We start from the raw sequence: 14,571 nt of genomic DNA, 5'->3' as shown, positions 1-14,571 counted from the left end.
ATAATTATATCTTCTGCTGGATTTGCTGAGGTCACAGTACCAGTTGAAAATTCACTGCCTCTGACAAAGGAGGTGTAAAAATACACAGTGATGGGATTTACGAGACACACAAGGAAGATTTTAGTGGCTTTTAAGTACATAAACTAATAGCAAGCATTAAGGCTTTCATTAGTGGACACAGTATGTAATTATTGTGATGCGATAGTGGACATGTGTGTTGGTTTGTGTTCATCAAACTTGACCACTGAACTAATGTGTTTGGCTGCATTAACCTCGGCATTTCAACACCATCTCCACCTCCACCCACTCCATATATGCTAAACATTGTATATAATTAAACAAGTAATACTTTCAGTGTCGGGTAGTTGACCAAAGTAAATGTAATCACGGTGAGTCATTTCTTTTTGGAGCTCGGTGAAATCCGGCCTCTGAACTGTGAGCTCTCATTCACTTGCAGATCTCGTCTCGGAGGTTCAGTGCCAAGTTTAGTCCAGGAGCTGACTGTGTGCCGAGCTGCTGTGTTGGTAAAATCAGATGGTGAATATATGCACAGACTGTGGCTGTAAACTCAATGAAAAATGCTTTTTTGTTTGCAGTTTTTCTTTTATAGATGCATCATCACAGGAAGAAGTTAGCATTAGCAATAATTTGATGTTACAGATTTAAATAAGATCTTCCACCTGATCATTCGGAAGTGAGCATTGCTGAGCGAGCACATTGTGATATGGAGCTGTAGTGAGTCCACCAATCCGGCCCCCCAGCCAGTCGGAGGTCTTTTCTTCAGTGCCTTCCTCCTGGGGCGAGTTGGCGGCGGGAGAATAAATGAGTAGGGTGCTGATGTTCAGCTGTTTCCTCCTCTTCCTCATGGTGTTAGTGCAGCTCTCCTCTCCTGTCGGTGGGTAAGCACTTTGCCGGGTGACAGCACCCATCCTTCACAGGGCCCTGCCATATGCCGTGCTGCTGTCAGAGGAGACGACTGCAGATGCTCCAGCTGCTCCCTCCCTGCACACTGAGCAACACACACACACACACACCTAACCAGCTTTCTGAGCAGGATAAAGAGAAAGAGGTAGGAGGATGGGACGAGGGAGAAAGGATGTATACTGAGGTTTTTTTTGTTTTTGTTTTTTTAAGGAGGGGGGGGGGGGGGGGTGATTGAAGACAAAAGCAATTTCTCATTTCTGGAAAATTGGAAAGTTAGGTAAAATATATTTGCATAGTTCTGGGGAGCAAACAGTGAAAATGGTGAGATGATTTGGATTGTGAAAAGGGGATCAGGGCCAAATTTAGAGAAATGGAAATACAAATGCTGATTGAGACGAGACACAGAAGGAGAATGAGCAAACAGAGCACAAGCTTGAACCTTTTTTCCCGCAATGGGATGATTACTGTGATAGCTCGTCGTCGCCTATTTTAAGACGCTAAGGATCCTATAATAGATATTGCCCTTTGCAACAGCAGCACCACATCAACAGGTCTTTTTAATCCCACCGAAAGCTCTTTGCTTCTCCCAAGATAAAGATGGCAGAAACTGAACAAACAAGGGGCTTTTGCCTGCTTATTTATCTGGTTTATTTGTCCAAACATTTCCTTCAAGCACTTTAGATTGGGCCTCAGAGTCTCAAAGCTATCACTTTAGAGTCTGTGATCTTCCAGCAGAGAAAACAAAAGTGCTTAAAACGAGACCCAAATAGCTGGTGCTCACAGACACCATGCAGAGGCTCATGCTCACTGCCAGTGGTGAAACTGGGTCTCTCTGTGTGTGTGTGTGTGTGTGTGTGTGTGTGTGTGTGTGTGTGTGTGTGTGTGTGTGTGTGTGTGTGTGTGTGTGTGTGTGTGTGTGTGTGTGTGTGTGTGTGTGTGTGTGTGTGTGTGTGTGTGTGTGTGTGTGTGTGTGTGTGTGTGTGTGTGTGTGTGTGTGGAACAGGGTTGGCCAGGCAGAACACGCTTGGCTGTAAATCTGGACACAGGCCACGACGCTCATTCAGCAGCTTGACTTCCAACCATGCATGAAATGTGCCTCTGTCTGTGCAGATATACCTAAATACCTCAGTGTCCATAGCAGGCCGGCCCACCTGTCAGCGCACTGAGCTATTGTAATGGACACGGCCAACAGAAAGGCCGCTGTAGCACATGAGTAGGTACATACTGTGGTGTGATTATGTAAGATTAAATCTGAGTGAAGAATCATGAGCACTTTCATGTGTTTCATACTGCAAGTCTACTTTCAGAAGAACGTTGTGTAACGTTGGTAACCTTGCTGAGGAGTCTGCAGCCTGCAACATTACGTTATGTTCTTTTATTTTTACAGCCTCAACGCAGTGTTTGTCACTGGCCAGTTTTTCTTGGGGTTTTTCTTAAAAGCAAACACAGAAACACAAAGCACGTCATACATTGTGCTCCAAAACAAAAGACCTACCAAACAGTATCTTGTTAGGACAGTACAAGCGCTGTATAGGTTAAATAAGGTGGCTGAAATATAATTATAATTATACAACTTGGATGAATAGCCTGTAATTAAAAGGATGTTCTCGCTATTGTCTTCTGAGGACAGCCAGTGCAGTGTTTATTTTTTGCCTTTTATTTAATGGCTTTGGGGTTTGGGGCTATGTTTGTTTAATGGTGTCGGGAGCAAATCAGATTCTGCTATTATTTTCAGTTTTGCTCAGATCAGTCACCTTTTGCATCTGCCAGAGGGCGGCTTACTCAGAATATCCTGTCATTGCTCTGAGTGTTTTTGATTTTCATGAGCAATAACATCTAAAAGTGGGTGGTGAGGATGAATAAGAAAGGAAGAGGGAGAAAGCGAGGCTGCAGAGTAGGTCCGTGACATCAAGCCTGTTTACTCTGGCTGGCTAGAGAGCGGAGGGCGAGTCATGCATCATAAAAAGCTGGCGATGAGCTTTGTGCTTGGAGGGTTCAGAGGAAAAGTTTAAAGATCGCAGATCTATTAAGCTGTTGTAACGTTTGCCTGCGTGTTGAGGGTATATTTTTGGATTTTAATGAAAATTGGGCTTACTGCTCACTTTACCCTTTGTCCCATTTGTCAGCTAATACAGACTTAGATATTGAATGTGTCATAATTGAATCATTCTGTTGAATACATGTGTTTTGTACAGTGGCATCACTACTATGGCTTTTCATTTTGAAACATAGTGCAGGTATAATGCAGTTAATGCTGTAAAGATAGAAACCATTTTGCCATCATCACTCTCATTATTAACAATTAAAATGCGCCTTACATTCTGCCAATAGCTGTTTGCAAACCTGGCAGCCATTCCCGAAACTTACTGTCGGACCATGCCTCTGCCAGGTTTTTTTTTTTTCCTCCTCATTCTGTCAGCTTTTGTTTGTTTATTCTATAGAAGAATGTCTCAAAAAATGCATACACAAGTCTGTGGATAGATCGGTCATCTGTCACAAAAACACACAACTACATAGATTCTAGGAAGATCATTACATTATTAGACATTGTGCTTTTGCCTGTCAGCAGCTCTCCATTGTTTCCCCAATCAACAGGTGCTTACTTCTGTTAGTCATACCATACTATGTATAATACATACCTGTTTTCCAAAGCTTGCATGTGGATAGACTAGCAGCCCTTCTGATATAGATAGAATGAGATGTTGAGAGTAGAATTATTTAAAGATTAAATTTGAATGCCATGTGTTGACAGCGGTGAAAATGTGTGATATGTGACTGACATATCTTGACAAATGCATAGAGTTCTTAGGGATATTCCACAGATAATGAATGCCTCTTTACCCATAAAGTCAGCAGAAATGCAGATCAGTTACAAAGGAAAGAACAAGAGTTCCATAACTTAATGAATTTAATTTGATTAAATTTACCCCCCAAACTATTTCACACATGGCGAAACGCTGTAAATCCATAAACAAACAGGTAAACAGGCAGAAAAAGATTGATGCTTGATGAATAAATCATCTGGGTACCGAAAAACTCAATATTAACTCTACGTTGCCTGGAGGGTTGAGAGGGAGCTTACGACAGATCCATCCTGATGTCTGTGGAACTAACTGGGAGGCGAGCGCTTATAAGTACTTATCCTGGGAACTTAATTAACAAAACAAACGATGATTGTGGTGATATAGCGGCGATGATTCTTCATTACTGTTATTTTTTTACCTGCGGTTGTCCACAGGATGTATTTCTGTCTTCATCATTGCTATAATAAACACCATTGGGGAATTAATAAAAGTCAGTGGGTCGGTTAGTCCAGCATCTTGCTGGGACTAATTCCGTGGTTACACTTGTCTTTCCGATGCGACCTTTGTGAACGGATGCGCCAGATGGGAACTCAGCTGTGTCCTCATATGTGCATGTCACCTCAGTGCAACCTGCCTCATCTGATGGGGCTCCGATTAATGTCCTGGTCTTAAGAGTTGCTGTAAAGCGATGGAACACATTTTTGTTCAGAATAAAAGTGTCCTGTTATTTTTGCTACTTGTCCTCTGCCTCCTTGCAGTATTAGTAGATGTGTTTAAACAATAACACAGCTCCACTAATTTGGTCCTAAGCTCATTTTCCTGTAAATTCTTCACATTATAAGTTCCCCATTATTTTTTCTTTATTTATAGCGGTTTTATTTTGAAGCATTCAAATCGGGTTGATTGTCATCAGCAGTAACTAAACGTGACTCTGCAGCAGAACCCAGCTGGGCTCCAGTCCTGGTTTTCCTCCTCTCTTCCCTTTGCTCTCCTCGAGAGAGGAACTCCTGTGGGGGTGAAGGTGATCCAAGTTTGATAAATTGTCTTGGTCGTGCCAACATGCTGTCCACATCTCACTGAGATCTGAACTCAATGCAAGCCATGTCAACTCGGCATGTGGTCTGGATCCCAATGCGAGCAAGATCTGATCTCGGGGCACGCAGACCTGACAGTTAATGCGTTCTGGCAAAGATATTTTATGATTGATTCTTAATGAGATTGGTGACATTGGTGACCCCCCAAAACCATCAGGTCAGAATTTGCCATTGATTTACACTGATGCATTACTTACACTATTAATTGACATGTAGATGACTGGTATACAATAGGTAAAAAGGACCAGATTTCTCTGAAAAGGTAAATAACCAGAAACTTGATGATAATGACAAGTCGACATTAAATTAAGAAATAAGTTAATAGTTATATTTAACTATTGGATCGACTGGCATGTAATTTCGGACATTCCTGGTCCTCAGAGGATGAATCCTACTGACTTTGGTGATGGCCTGACTGTCCCTCTGGCACCAACAGCAGGTTAGAATTGTTGCTTTTTGTGAAATGTCTAGACAACTGCTTATGAATTCCTATGACATTTGGTTCAGACTTTCATGATACCCTAAGGATGCATTTTAATCACTTTAATGATCTCTTGACTCATCTATCACAGGTCAAAATCCATCCATCGCCTACCGCTTATCCTGTATTCAGGGTCGCGGGGGGGCTGGAGCCGATCCCAGCTGTCAATGGGCGAAGGCAGGGTTGCGCAACTTAATGCAGTTGCAGTTCCATTTACACTTCATAGGAAAAACAATATCTATAATGCTTCATATGATAGACTTAATATCATAGATGCTGGTCTATTCTGCATTTACAAATGGAGCTACAAATGGAGCTAAACTCCATCCCTATCCACTCAGTGTGAGAGGGAGTGTTTGGAGGAGAAAGAGGAGGTGGTTGACAATGACTGAAGATGACAGCTAATGGCGTGAAGACTGTCGGGGCAGCCAGTGTGTCTAAATAACCAGGTGCTGCGATTTCGTTTCTGCCTGGTTAAACAGTGGAATAATTGGTCAAGTTAGCCAGTAATTAGACTGGCTCTGCCACGCTGCGTCTCAGAGCCCAGCGACGGCTCCGCCATGCTAATTGGGCTATTTATACTGAAATGCATTGACCAGGCTCGCTGGCCTCCCTTTCCAATTCACTTTTCAGACTTGTTTATTTTTTCAGTGTGTACTCAGGCCACAGCGCCGCCCTCCTCCCACTCCTCTCCTAAAGCCATTTTTCATTCCAACTTGAGCTGACTGAACTTCTGTCCTCTGCTCTCTGTCTCTTTGTCTCTGTCTCTCTCTCTCTCTCTTCTCTGTATTTGTTGTTCTTCTCCCGTCTCCTCTCCCTCTCCCCTTCTCTTCTATCCCTCTCCCCTCCTTTCCTCCACACAAAACTCCCTTTCTACCAGGCCTTCTGTATCGCTAATCAGTGTTTTATGAATGCCAGTGTCTGTGAACGGGTCTGTCTCTTCCTCGTGTGTGTGTGTGTGTGTGTGTGTGTGTGTCAGAGAGAGAGAGAGAAAAAGAACATTCCTCTGCGAGTGTTAGGAGATGGATGTACGTCAGTCAGACAGACCTGCATCCCCCTGGAGTGTGATTAATAGACCCAGCTATGGAAACCAGACAGACACACACATTCACACTCTCTCTCTCTCTCTCACACACACACACACACACACACACACACACACACACACACACACACACACACACACACACACACACACACACACAATGAATGCTCTATTCTTCAGAAAAGTCACATTTTCTTCTCACTATGTCCCTGTCATTTCTCTGCAAGAAATGAGCTGCTGTTTATAAGAGGCCATCTCCGACTGTAGATCCCACCTTGCTAACACCCCTCTCACAACCCACACCCCCTTTATGTGTGATGTCCTCGTCTCTGCATCTGTATTCTTTCTGCCTATTATTATCCCTATATATTCCCAATCTCTCTCTCTCTCTCTGTCTCTCCTCCTTTTTCTCACCCTTTTCTTCTGTTTTATTATCTTTCCTTATGTCTCTCTTTCTCTTCTGTCTTTCTGTCCCCTCCAGGCTAACTCTCAAACCTCCATCAGGAGCAAACAAGGCTCCTTGACATTCAATTTCCTGCTTGCCGTGCACTTGTCTATTGTATGTGCTTCTCCTCCTATTCTAGGACTCTTTTTGTTGAAGTTGAATAGGTGGATGGATGTGCTATTGGGCGAATAGGCGGGCAGATGGACGGAGGGGATGGATGAGGACGGATTATTTTTTTTAAGGAGGGGAGGGGGGGGGGGGGGGCATGGGTGTCAGCATCCCTCAGGCTTTAATAGCAAGGTCACTTTGTGGGGATTTTTCTCTAAAGCAGTTTACTGAATGTGTTAGGGAGATGTCAGCAATGAAAAGTTACATGAAGGATGACATGAAAACATCTTTAGATTTTATTTAGTATTGGAAATAATTTGTATAACATAATGGAGTATTATTAAGGAATTGGTGGAAAATATGATGTACATGTTTTTGGCATTTCTATAAAAGGTTTATGTTGAGAGTATGCCATTTTTAAGATTGACACTAATTAAATAAGGCTGCACCTCATTTGAAATCTGACCTTATTATAGTCATAATCATTATAGTGTTAATTAGATCTTGTATTTCATGGTCGGGTAAGAAATATAGCTCAATCAAAGTAACAATATATCAGCCAAAACTGACTGGGGGATCCTGAGGCGTTCCCAGGCCAGGGTGGAGATATAATCTCTCCACCTACTCCTAGGTCTTCCCCGTGCCTTAAAACACCTCCCTAGGGAGGCGCCCATGGGGCATCCTTACCAGATGTCCGAACCACCTCAGCTGTCTCCTTTCGATGCAAAGGAGCAGCAGCTCTACTCCGAGTCCCTCACGGATGACTGAGCTTCTCACCCTACCTCTAAGGGAGACGCCAGCCACCTTCCTGAGGAAACCCATTTCGGCTTTGTACTTGCTATCTAGTTCTTTCAGTCATCCCTCCCTCATGACCATAGGTGAGGGTAGGGACGAGGATTGACCGGTAGATCGAGAGCTTTGCCTTCCGGCTCAGCTCTCTTTTCGTCACAACGGAGCAGTACAGCGAATGCAATACCGCCCCCGCTGCTCCGATTCTCCAGCCAATCTCACGTTCCATTGTCCCCTCACTCACAAACTAGACCCTGAGGTACTTGAACTCCTTCACTTGGGGTAAGGACTCATTCCCTACCCGGAGCAAGCAATCCACTGGTTTCCTGCTGAGCACCATGGCCTCAGATTTAGAGGTGCTGATCCTCATCCCGACCACTTCACATTCGGCTGCGAACCGATCCAGTGAGTGATGGAGGTCACAGACCTATGATGCCAGAAGGACCACATCATCTGCAAAAAGCAGCGATGTGATCCGCAGCACGCCGAACTGCAAACCTCCTCCCCCCGACTACGCCTCGATATCCTGTCCATGAATATCACAAACGGGATTGGTGACAAAGCGCAGCCCTGGCGGAGGATTATGTCAAGGCTGTCTACTATTATTTCACCTTTATCTCACACAAAGTTGTTTTCTTTAGTCAGTTTGGTATGTCAAATACCGCCCTTTATTCCTACTGGAATTTAGGACAGCACCAAATGATTTCCACTTGTGTTGGTACCTCCAATAGATATTTAGTTATTTTTAGCAGAATTGTTATGATACATGATTTCCAGAGGGGAAATTCAGTAGTTGCAGCCGGACAGAAAAATAGAGGAAAAAAACACACAAAGTATATAAAACTATAATGAGAATATTTTTTTTTTTAAAGCAATAAGACATGTGACAACTGTTCTGGTCTGCAGAACACCATCAGGGTTTTTAACATAGGTTTCCTTCTGTGTTTTTGCTGGTTTTGATCACTGTGGGAGTCCTGGGTGAAGCACCCACCACCCACCGCGTTCGAGGATTTCAGCTGTCTGGGACCACCAACCGGGAATAAACCACTGCTATTTAACCTGCTGACTTTACATGGGGTCCAGCTATAAAACCATAGCTGTGTGTGGAAACTGCCATGTTATCGTTTCACAAGTAAAGGAAGACATTGCTACTTGCTGGCTTAACTCAGGGAGACAGACAGGTTTAAACTGCAGCCACAGCCCAGGATAACTGCTCCCATGGCCTTCAGGCTCGGTCCATAATCCCCTTGGTCGGGGGAAGCCGATCCCAACTTTAGGCAAGGAGTCTTGGCTCAGGAGGAAAACCAGAAAACCAAATCTGCTCTCCTCTGTTTGAATTATATTGACGCTTAATGTTAAGCATAATTAAGGGAGTCATCATTTTGAGTGACAGGCGTGTGTCGTCTCTCATGTCCAGCCCGCTGAAGCTCCACCGATTTTTTAGTTAGCCTGTGTTGTCACTGCCAAGATGGCGCTGGAGCCACTTTGAGCTTCACGGCAGCTCTTTAGAAACCTATGGGTTATGTCACGGAGACTTCATTCATATTCTGTACAGTCTGGCGTAGACACCAACCCCAGCTGCAAACGCAGGAGGCACTCCAGCGTAGGGACACATTCCATGTTGTGGGTGAATAAGGCTGTCCACCCTCGCCTTGCTGGCTGTGTCCCCCAGGCCGCCTGCGAACAGCTTGGACATCCAGGACATTAATGAGTTCCCCCATCTAACCAGCTCCTTCCGTCCTCCATCTGCCTTGTCGCCTGACTCACGGTTGCCTCCTGTAAGACGCTACGCATTGGCCACAGCTTCATCATGGGCGGAAACAACGCACAAGGCTACAGCACGGCACTCTCCCAGATGTCATTGCTATTGTTTTTACTTATGACTCAACTGGATGATTTATTTCTATTTAAGACTTAGACTTACTCACCATTGATGTTATTGGCTAAATTGATTCAAGGACCTCGAGAAGAACCAGACACACTTTAATACTTTATTACTGCTACCCCATCAAGGACTACTGTAGATTTTTTCTAAAATTGGTATAATGCTTGTATTTAGCTGTCTGTTTATTATCAATTGTGAGTGAGTAAATAACTTTGTAAATATTGAAATCCCTAACTATCTGTATTCTCAGTATCAGTAACTACCTGTTATTTGATTATATGACACAGCAAGCAGGAGCAAAACTGCAAGTCAGTCAGCCCAGGCTGTCGGAAATTACCCAGTAATTAGTGTGTGTGTGTGTGTGTGTGTGTGTGTGTGTGTGTGTGTGTGTGTGTGTGTGTGTGTGTGAGTGTGTGAGAGAGAGAGAGAGAGAGAGAGAGAGAGAGAGAGAGAGAGAGAGAGAGAGAGAGAGAGAGAGAGAGAGAGAGAGAGTGTTTGTGCTCATGAGCCTCTCTCTCTCTCTTTCTGTCTGTGTGTGTGTGTGTGTGTGTGTGTGTGTGTGTTTGCAGTGAGTCCTGTTGAGAGATAAATGAGTCTGGTTGACATTGTCTGGAACAGGTGGTGAAGTCAGCAGGGAAGACAACTCTCATGCACACACACACACACACACACACACACACACGCTCACACACCCAATTTGATTACAATGCCGATTTTCTGGCTTGTTTGAGAGCGTAGCCGATCTGATTGGATAAAGAAGGAAGAATAGGTTGTCTTTGAATAGCCTCATTGAATGTCTGATGTATTGATTACCGAGGAAAGGAACCCACATTAATCATTCGCAGCTGATTTATTTTCTTTTTATAAACAGTGCATGCGTTTTATTTGCCCCAGTTTGAACCTGTGAGTGTGTTAAAGGAGCAGTTCACCCTTGAAAACTCTGGATGTATAAGTGCTGCTATGTATGCAGGCAGCTAAAGAAGCAAACTAGAATGGTGTAGAGAGCCACCACTATTGTGTGATTGAATGAATATAACCGACAATTGGTCCACACTTCTATACGCCAGTGACATGTAAGGCGGCGTAAAACTCACTTCATTCAAAATGAGTGGGTTTCATCAATAGCAACGCCTACCACCAGGCAACCAATTGCAGTATAAAACGGGCAATACAAGGTGTTTTGAGAAGTGTGGCCCAGCGCAACCACAGGAGGTCCTTGAGCAAAATATTTAGCAGTTTTGCTGTAGCAGAATACAAGATTGGCTGTGGACAGACGCAAAGGCGCACACTCACTCACTCGCAGATGAGCAAGCGACCGATCCCGTGATCCTGACAGAGTTAATGAATGTGGTATTTCGTGTGTGTTTTCCAGGTGAGTGTGGTGCAGGACTCGGTGAACATCTCAGGCGAGACCACAATGAACATGGTGAAGGTTCCTGACTGCAGGCTGGCCGAGGAGCTCGGAGATCTGTGGGAAAACTCTCGATTCACCGACTGCTCCCTGTGTGTTGCGGGCCAAAAATTCCTGGCGCACAAAGCCATCCTGGCAGGTGAGAATATCCTTTTAATTCAGTGATGTGTAAAGACATCTGCTCATCATTCAGATGGTCGAAGCATTGTGTGTCGCTTGCGTGGGGAAATATCATAGGATGGATGTTATGACCAAACCCTTAGACTTAAATGTGAAGTATAAAACCTTGTTCATGTTATTACATTTCTGTTGTGGTGTCTCTAACTTAACTTTCACGTCATGCAGATGGTTATTCTCATGTGGCACATACACAAGGTCGTTAACGTAGCATCATACGGACTAATGGAGACGTTAACTCCAGTTATACACACATTAACATGCATTTTATGTCCGAGGTGAAGTCCTCAGATTGCTTATCTTGTCCAACACCTGGATACTGAAATTATAATCAATTCAAACTAAGAAAAGCAGCAAATCGTCACATTTGAGAAGCTTGAACCAGTGAATATGTTCCATTTATGCTTGAAAAATTACCTTTATAAATAGGTTATCAAATTTGGTGTCTAAACAAAATGAACAAATAAATGAATGAGTGACATCTTTTCTGCCTCTATGGGAATTAGCTTTGCACAAAGAGCATAAAAGAGTATCAACATCAACAACCATACATGTCAGTACATAATATAACACATAAGCATCATAAAAAGGCATTATTAAGAAAACTATCGGTGTGACGACAGATATTTCTGTATTTCTAAGGTTCAGAAGCCAGCGGATAGCTGAGCTCTGCTTGTTGTTTGCAATCTGATTAGCAACTTGAGCTACGACACTGAAGTTGAGAGTCTGAGTTGATCACATTGTTTCACTAGTATACAGTTCTCAAGCTAATTAAAATCAAAATCATTGCATTTCGGCCAACGTGTTCCCCCTCTTGTGCGTTCAACCAAAGCCAGCTCGACCGTGATTGGTCAATACTACTCGGACTTCGCCCCCGATACCAAAATCTTGTCCCGTTGCCTACAGATGGAAATCAATGAAAGACACCAGATTAACAAGTAACAAGTAATTGACTTGAAGTTCTAAGATGAACCTCCCAACGAGTTGGAGTAAATATTTGTCATTATCCTGGATTTTATTTGAGAGTTTTAAATCCTCCTTCAAATGCTTTCCCTCTCTGATCAGAATGGAATTCCCTCGGAAGTACTTCATCAAATTAAACATTTTAATGATTAATTTTTGTTTGCCAGGGGGATGGTTACATTTTAATACATTGAATTTCCATCGAAAGTATCAGCCATTGGCCCCATTAGCACTTAGCCTGCGTCGGCCTTCATAGAGTGTGCGTTGGCCTCGCCCTGTCGTGCTCACATGCACACCGGGGTGAGCAACTTGTTGCAGATATTGGCACTTTAATGACAGACAGCGTCACATAGTGAAAGGTTTGAGGAAACTGGTGAACTGTGTGCCTCTGTGGAGGGATGAGCGGCTGTTCATTATTGGATTTGTTGAAATGTGTGTGTGAGGAGCCATTTTAATTATGTGCTGCTGTGGTTTGGGGTCTCCCACTCTCTCGCTCTCTCTCTCTCTCTCTCTCGCTCTCTCTCCCTCTCTCTCTCTCTCTCTCCCTCTCCGCTCTACTTGGTCCAGATGACGTCCCTCCTCCTCGTTATTCCCCCTCTCGGCCGTTCCCGTGACAACTCTCCCGGCCGTTAATCGCCGTGGAGATGGACAGAGAGGGATCAAACGAAGGAGGGAGAGCAACTCAAATTGGCATCACATTGGCTATGTGATCTTTATACCACATCGGTCCCCCCTCTATGTCTCTCAACATTTCTTTTCTTTTCTCCATCCTTCTTACCTTTTCTCAATATTCCTTCTTCTACTTTCATGTTTTTCATTTTCTCCCGTCTCTGTTTTCCTCCTCCTCTCTTCGTTCCTCTCTCCCGTCTCACTCCGTCCTCCTTGTCTGTGTTCACATCCCTCTGTTTTTGGTCTTCCTTACATTTCAGTATTTATGTCACTCAAATCTTGCTCAGTTCCCTTCACTCCTCTTTCTTGTTTACTCTTCTCTTCCTCCGAATTTCTCTCCTCTCCCTCAATTCACTTTCTATGACCCCCCCCCCCCCCCCCTATCCCTCTCTCTATTTCTCGCCCGCCCCTTCCCTTTGTTGCTGCAGTATGAGCTCACCAGTATTGAGCTGCACCAGACAGACTTACTGTAGATTTGTCCCCATAGTCTTACCTGCCCGTTAGCTGCTAAGTTTGCTTTCCATTCCAGGATGCACACACACATTCATGAGCCGTTCATTGGTCAGTTAGTGACTTGACCTGATATCTGCCGAAAGGATCGGCAGCAACACCAAGTCCATGTCTCTGACTGACGTAGCTGTTTATTTGGAGGTGACTACAAAGAACCAAGAATGAAGTTGTCTGTGACTTGGCACATCTAGATGTCATCTGACCTGGATGACTCAACAAACTCTCTCTTCTCTGTCTGTCAGTTATATTTTCTGATGGTAAAATCCTCATCATTATTGAGATCAACCATCCAAAAATCGTAATTTGTTTGTCCAGCTTCCAGCTCCGCCTCCCATGTAAACAAAAGAAAGAGAAAACACAAGTGTATTAAAACAAACGATTTACGATGATCCATTTTTCATTTTTTGTGACCCCGATTGTTAGTTTATTAAACATCACTTCAACTTTTGAGCTTCTACACTTAAATCTTCCCACTGCTGTGTGGTTAAAACCTATCCTGCTCCCTCCGACACTGACCGGAACGTTATTTAGATGCCTGCCACAGCCATAATTTAAAGGAATTAGGATCTTTGTAAAAAAGATCTTGACAACCAGACTTGATTTACTTGAAAACAGAAATGAAAAGCTAACGCTGTTTATTTATAAGTTGTGGTGGATAGAGGTTTAGTTCCTGGCCTGACCTTGGAATTTATTCTGATTGGAAGTCACAGCATATCTGGAATATCTCATTATACAGGCTGAATGCTGTGGGACCTGATGTTACTTCATTTTACTTCTTTAATTGATGATTAGATTTACGCCCGAAGCAGCAGGTGCTGACCTTATAACCACCGTGTCCCATTAATAACTTTTCCCTTCACTTCGTGGTCCACATTATACTGATATTATCAGCATTCTACTTATTTGCGGCCTGTGTGGAGTTTGATGGATGACGTCACGCTTTCAAATGAATAATTAAATGCTAGCTGTGAGGATGATAACTCATTATTAAGTACTTAAATTAATTAGCATATCAGTGACTTTGACACACACTTAATAATGTGTTAAAACATTTGTTAAATTTTAATCATTACCTAATTAAGCATTCATTTCATTCGTGAACAGTAATGTAACACATCATTAATAAGTGAACCGTATCAGAAGAAGCACGCTGGTTGATATTGGATTTTTCGTAAAAGGCCTTCGGGTTAAAGTCCTAACCTTCTGTAGAGACACTTTCTCTCCGCTGTTAAACAACAACTGGTAATGAAGTTCAGACCCAGACTG

At 43.4% G+C, this 14,571-nt stretch overlaps 1 protein-coding gene across 3 annotated transcripts in view; it reads left to right on the top strand.

The window, feature by feature from the left end:
* Nucleotides 1-14,571, top strand: part of spop (speckle type BTB/POZ protein) — a 74,947-nt gene that overhangs the window by 49,966 nt on the left and 10,410 nt on the right. For all 3 annotated transcript variants that reach the window (XM_084036369.1, XM_084036370.1, XM_084036371.1), the window contains one exon: nucleotides 10,948-11,125. In XM_084036369.1, coding sequence (XP_083892495.1) covers nucleotides 10,948-11,125 — 178 coding nt within the window. The remainder of the gene's footprint in view (nucleotides 1-10,947; nucleotides 11,126-14,571) is intronic.

The sequence above is a fragment of the Eutrigla gurnardus genome (assembly GCF_963514095.1).
Source record: "Eutrigla gurnardus genome assembly, chromosome: 20".
NCBI lineage: Eukaryota > Metazoa > Chordata > Actinopteri > Perciformes > Triglidae > Eutrigla > Eutrigla gurnardus.
This window is presented reverse-complemented; position numbering and strand designations above follow the sequence as displayed.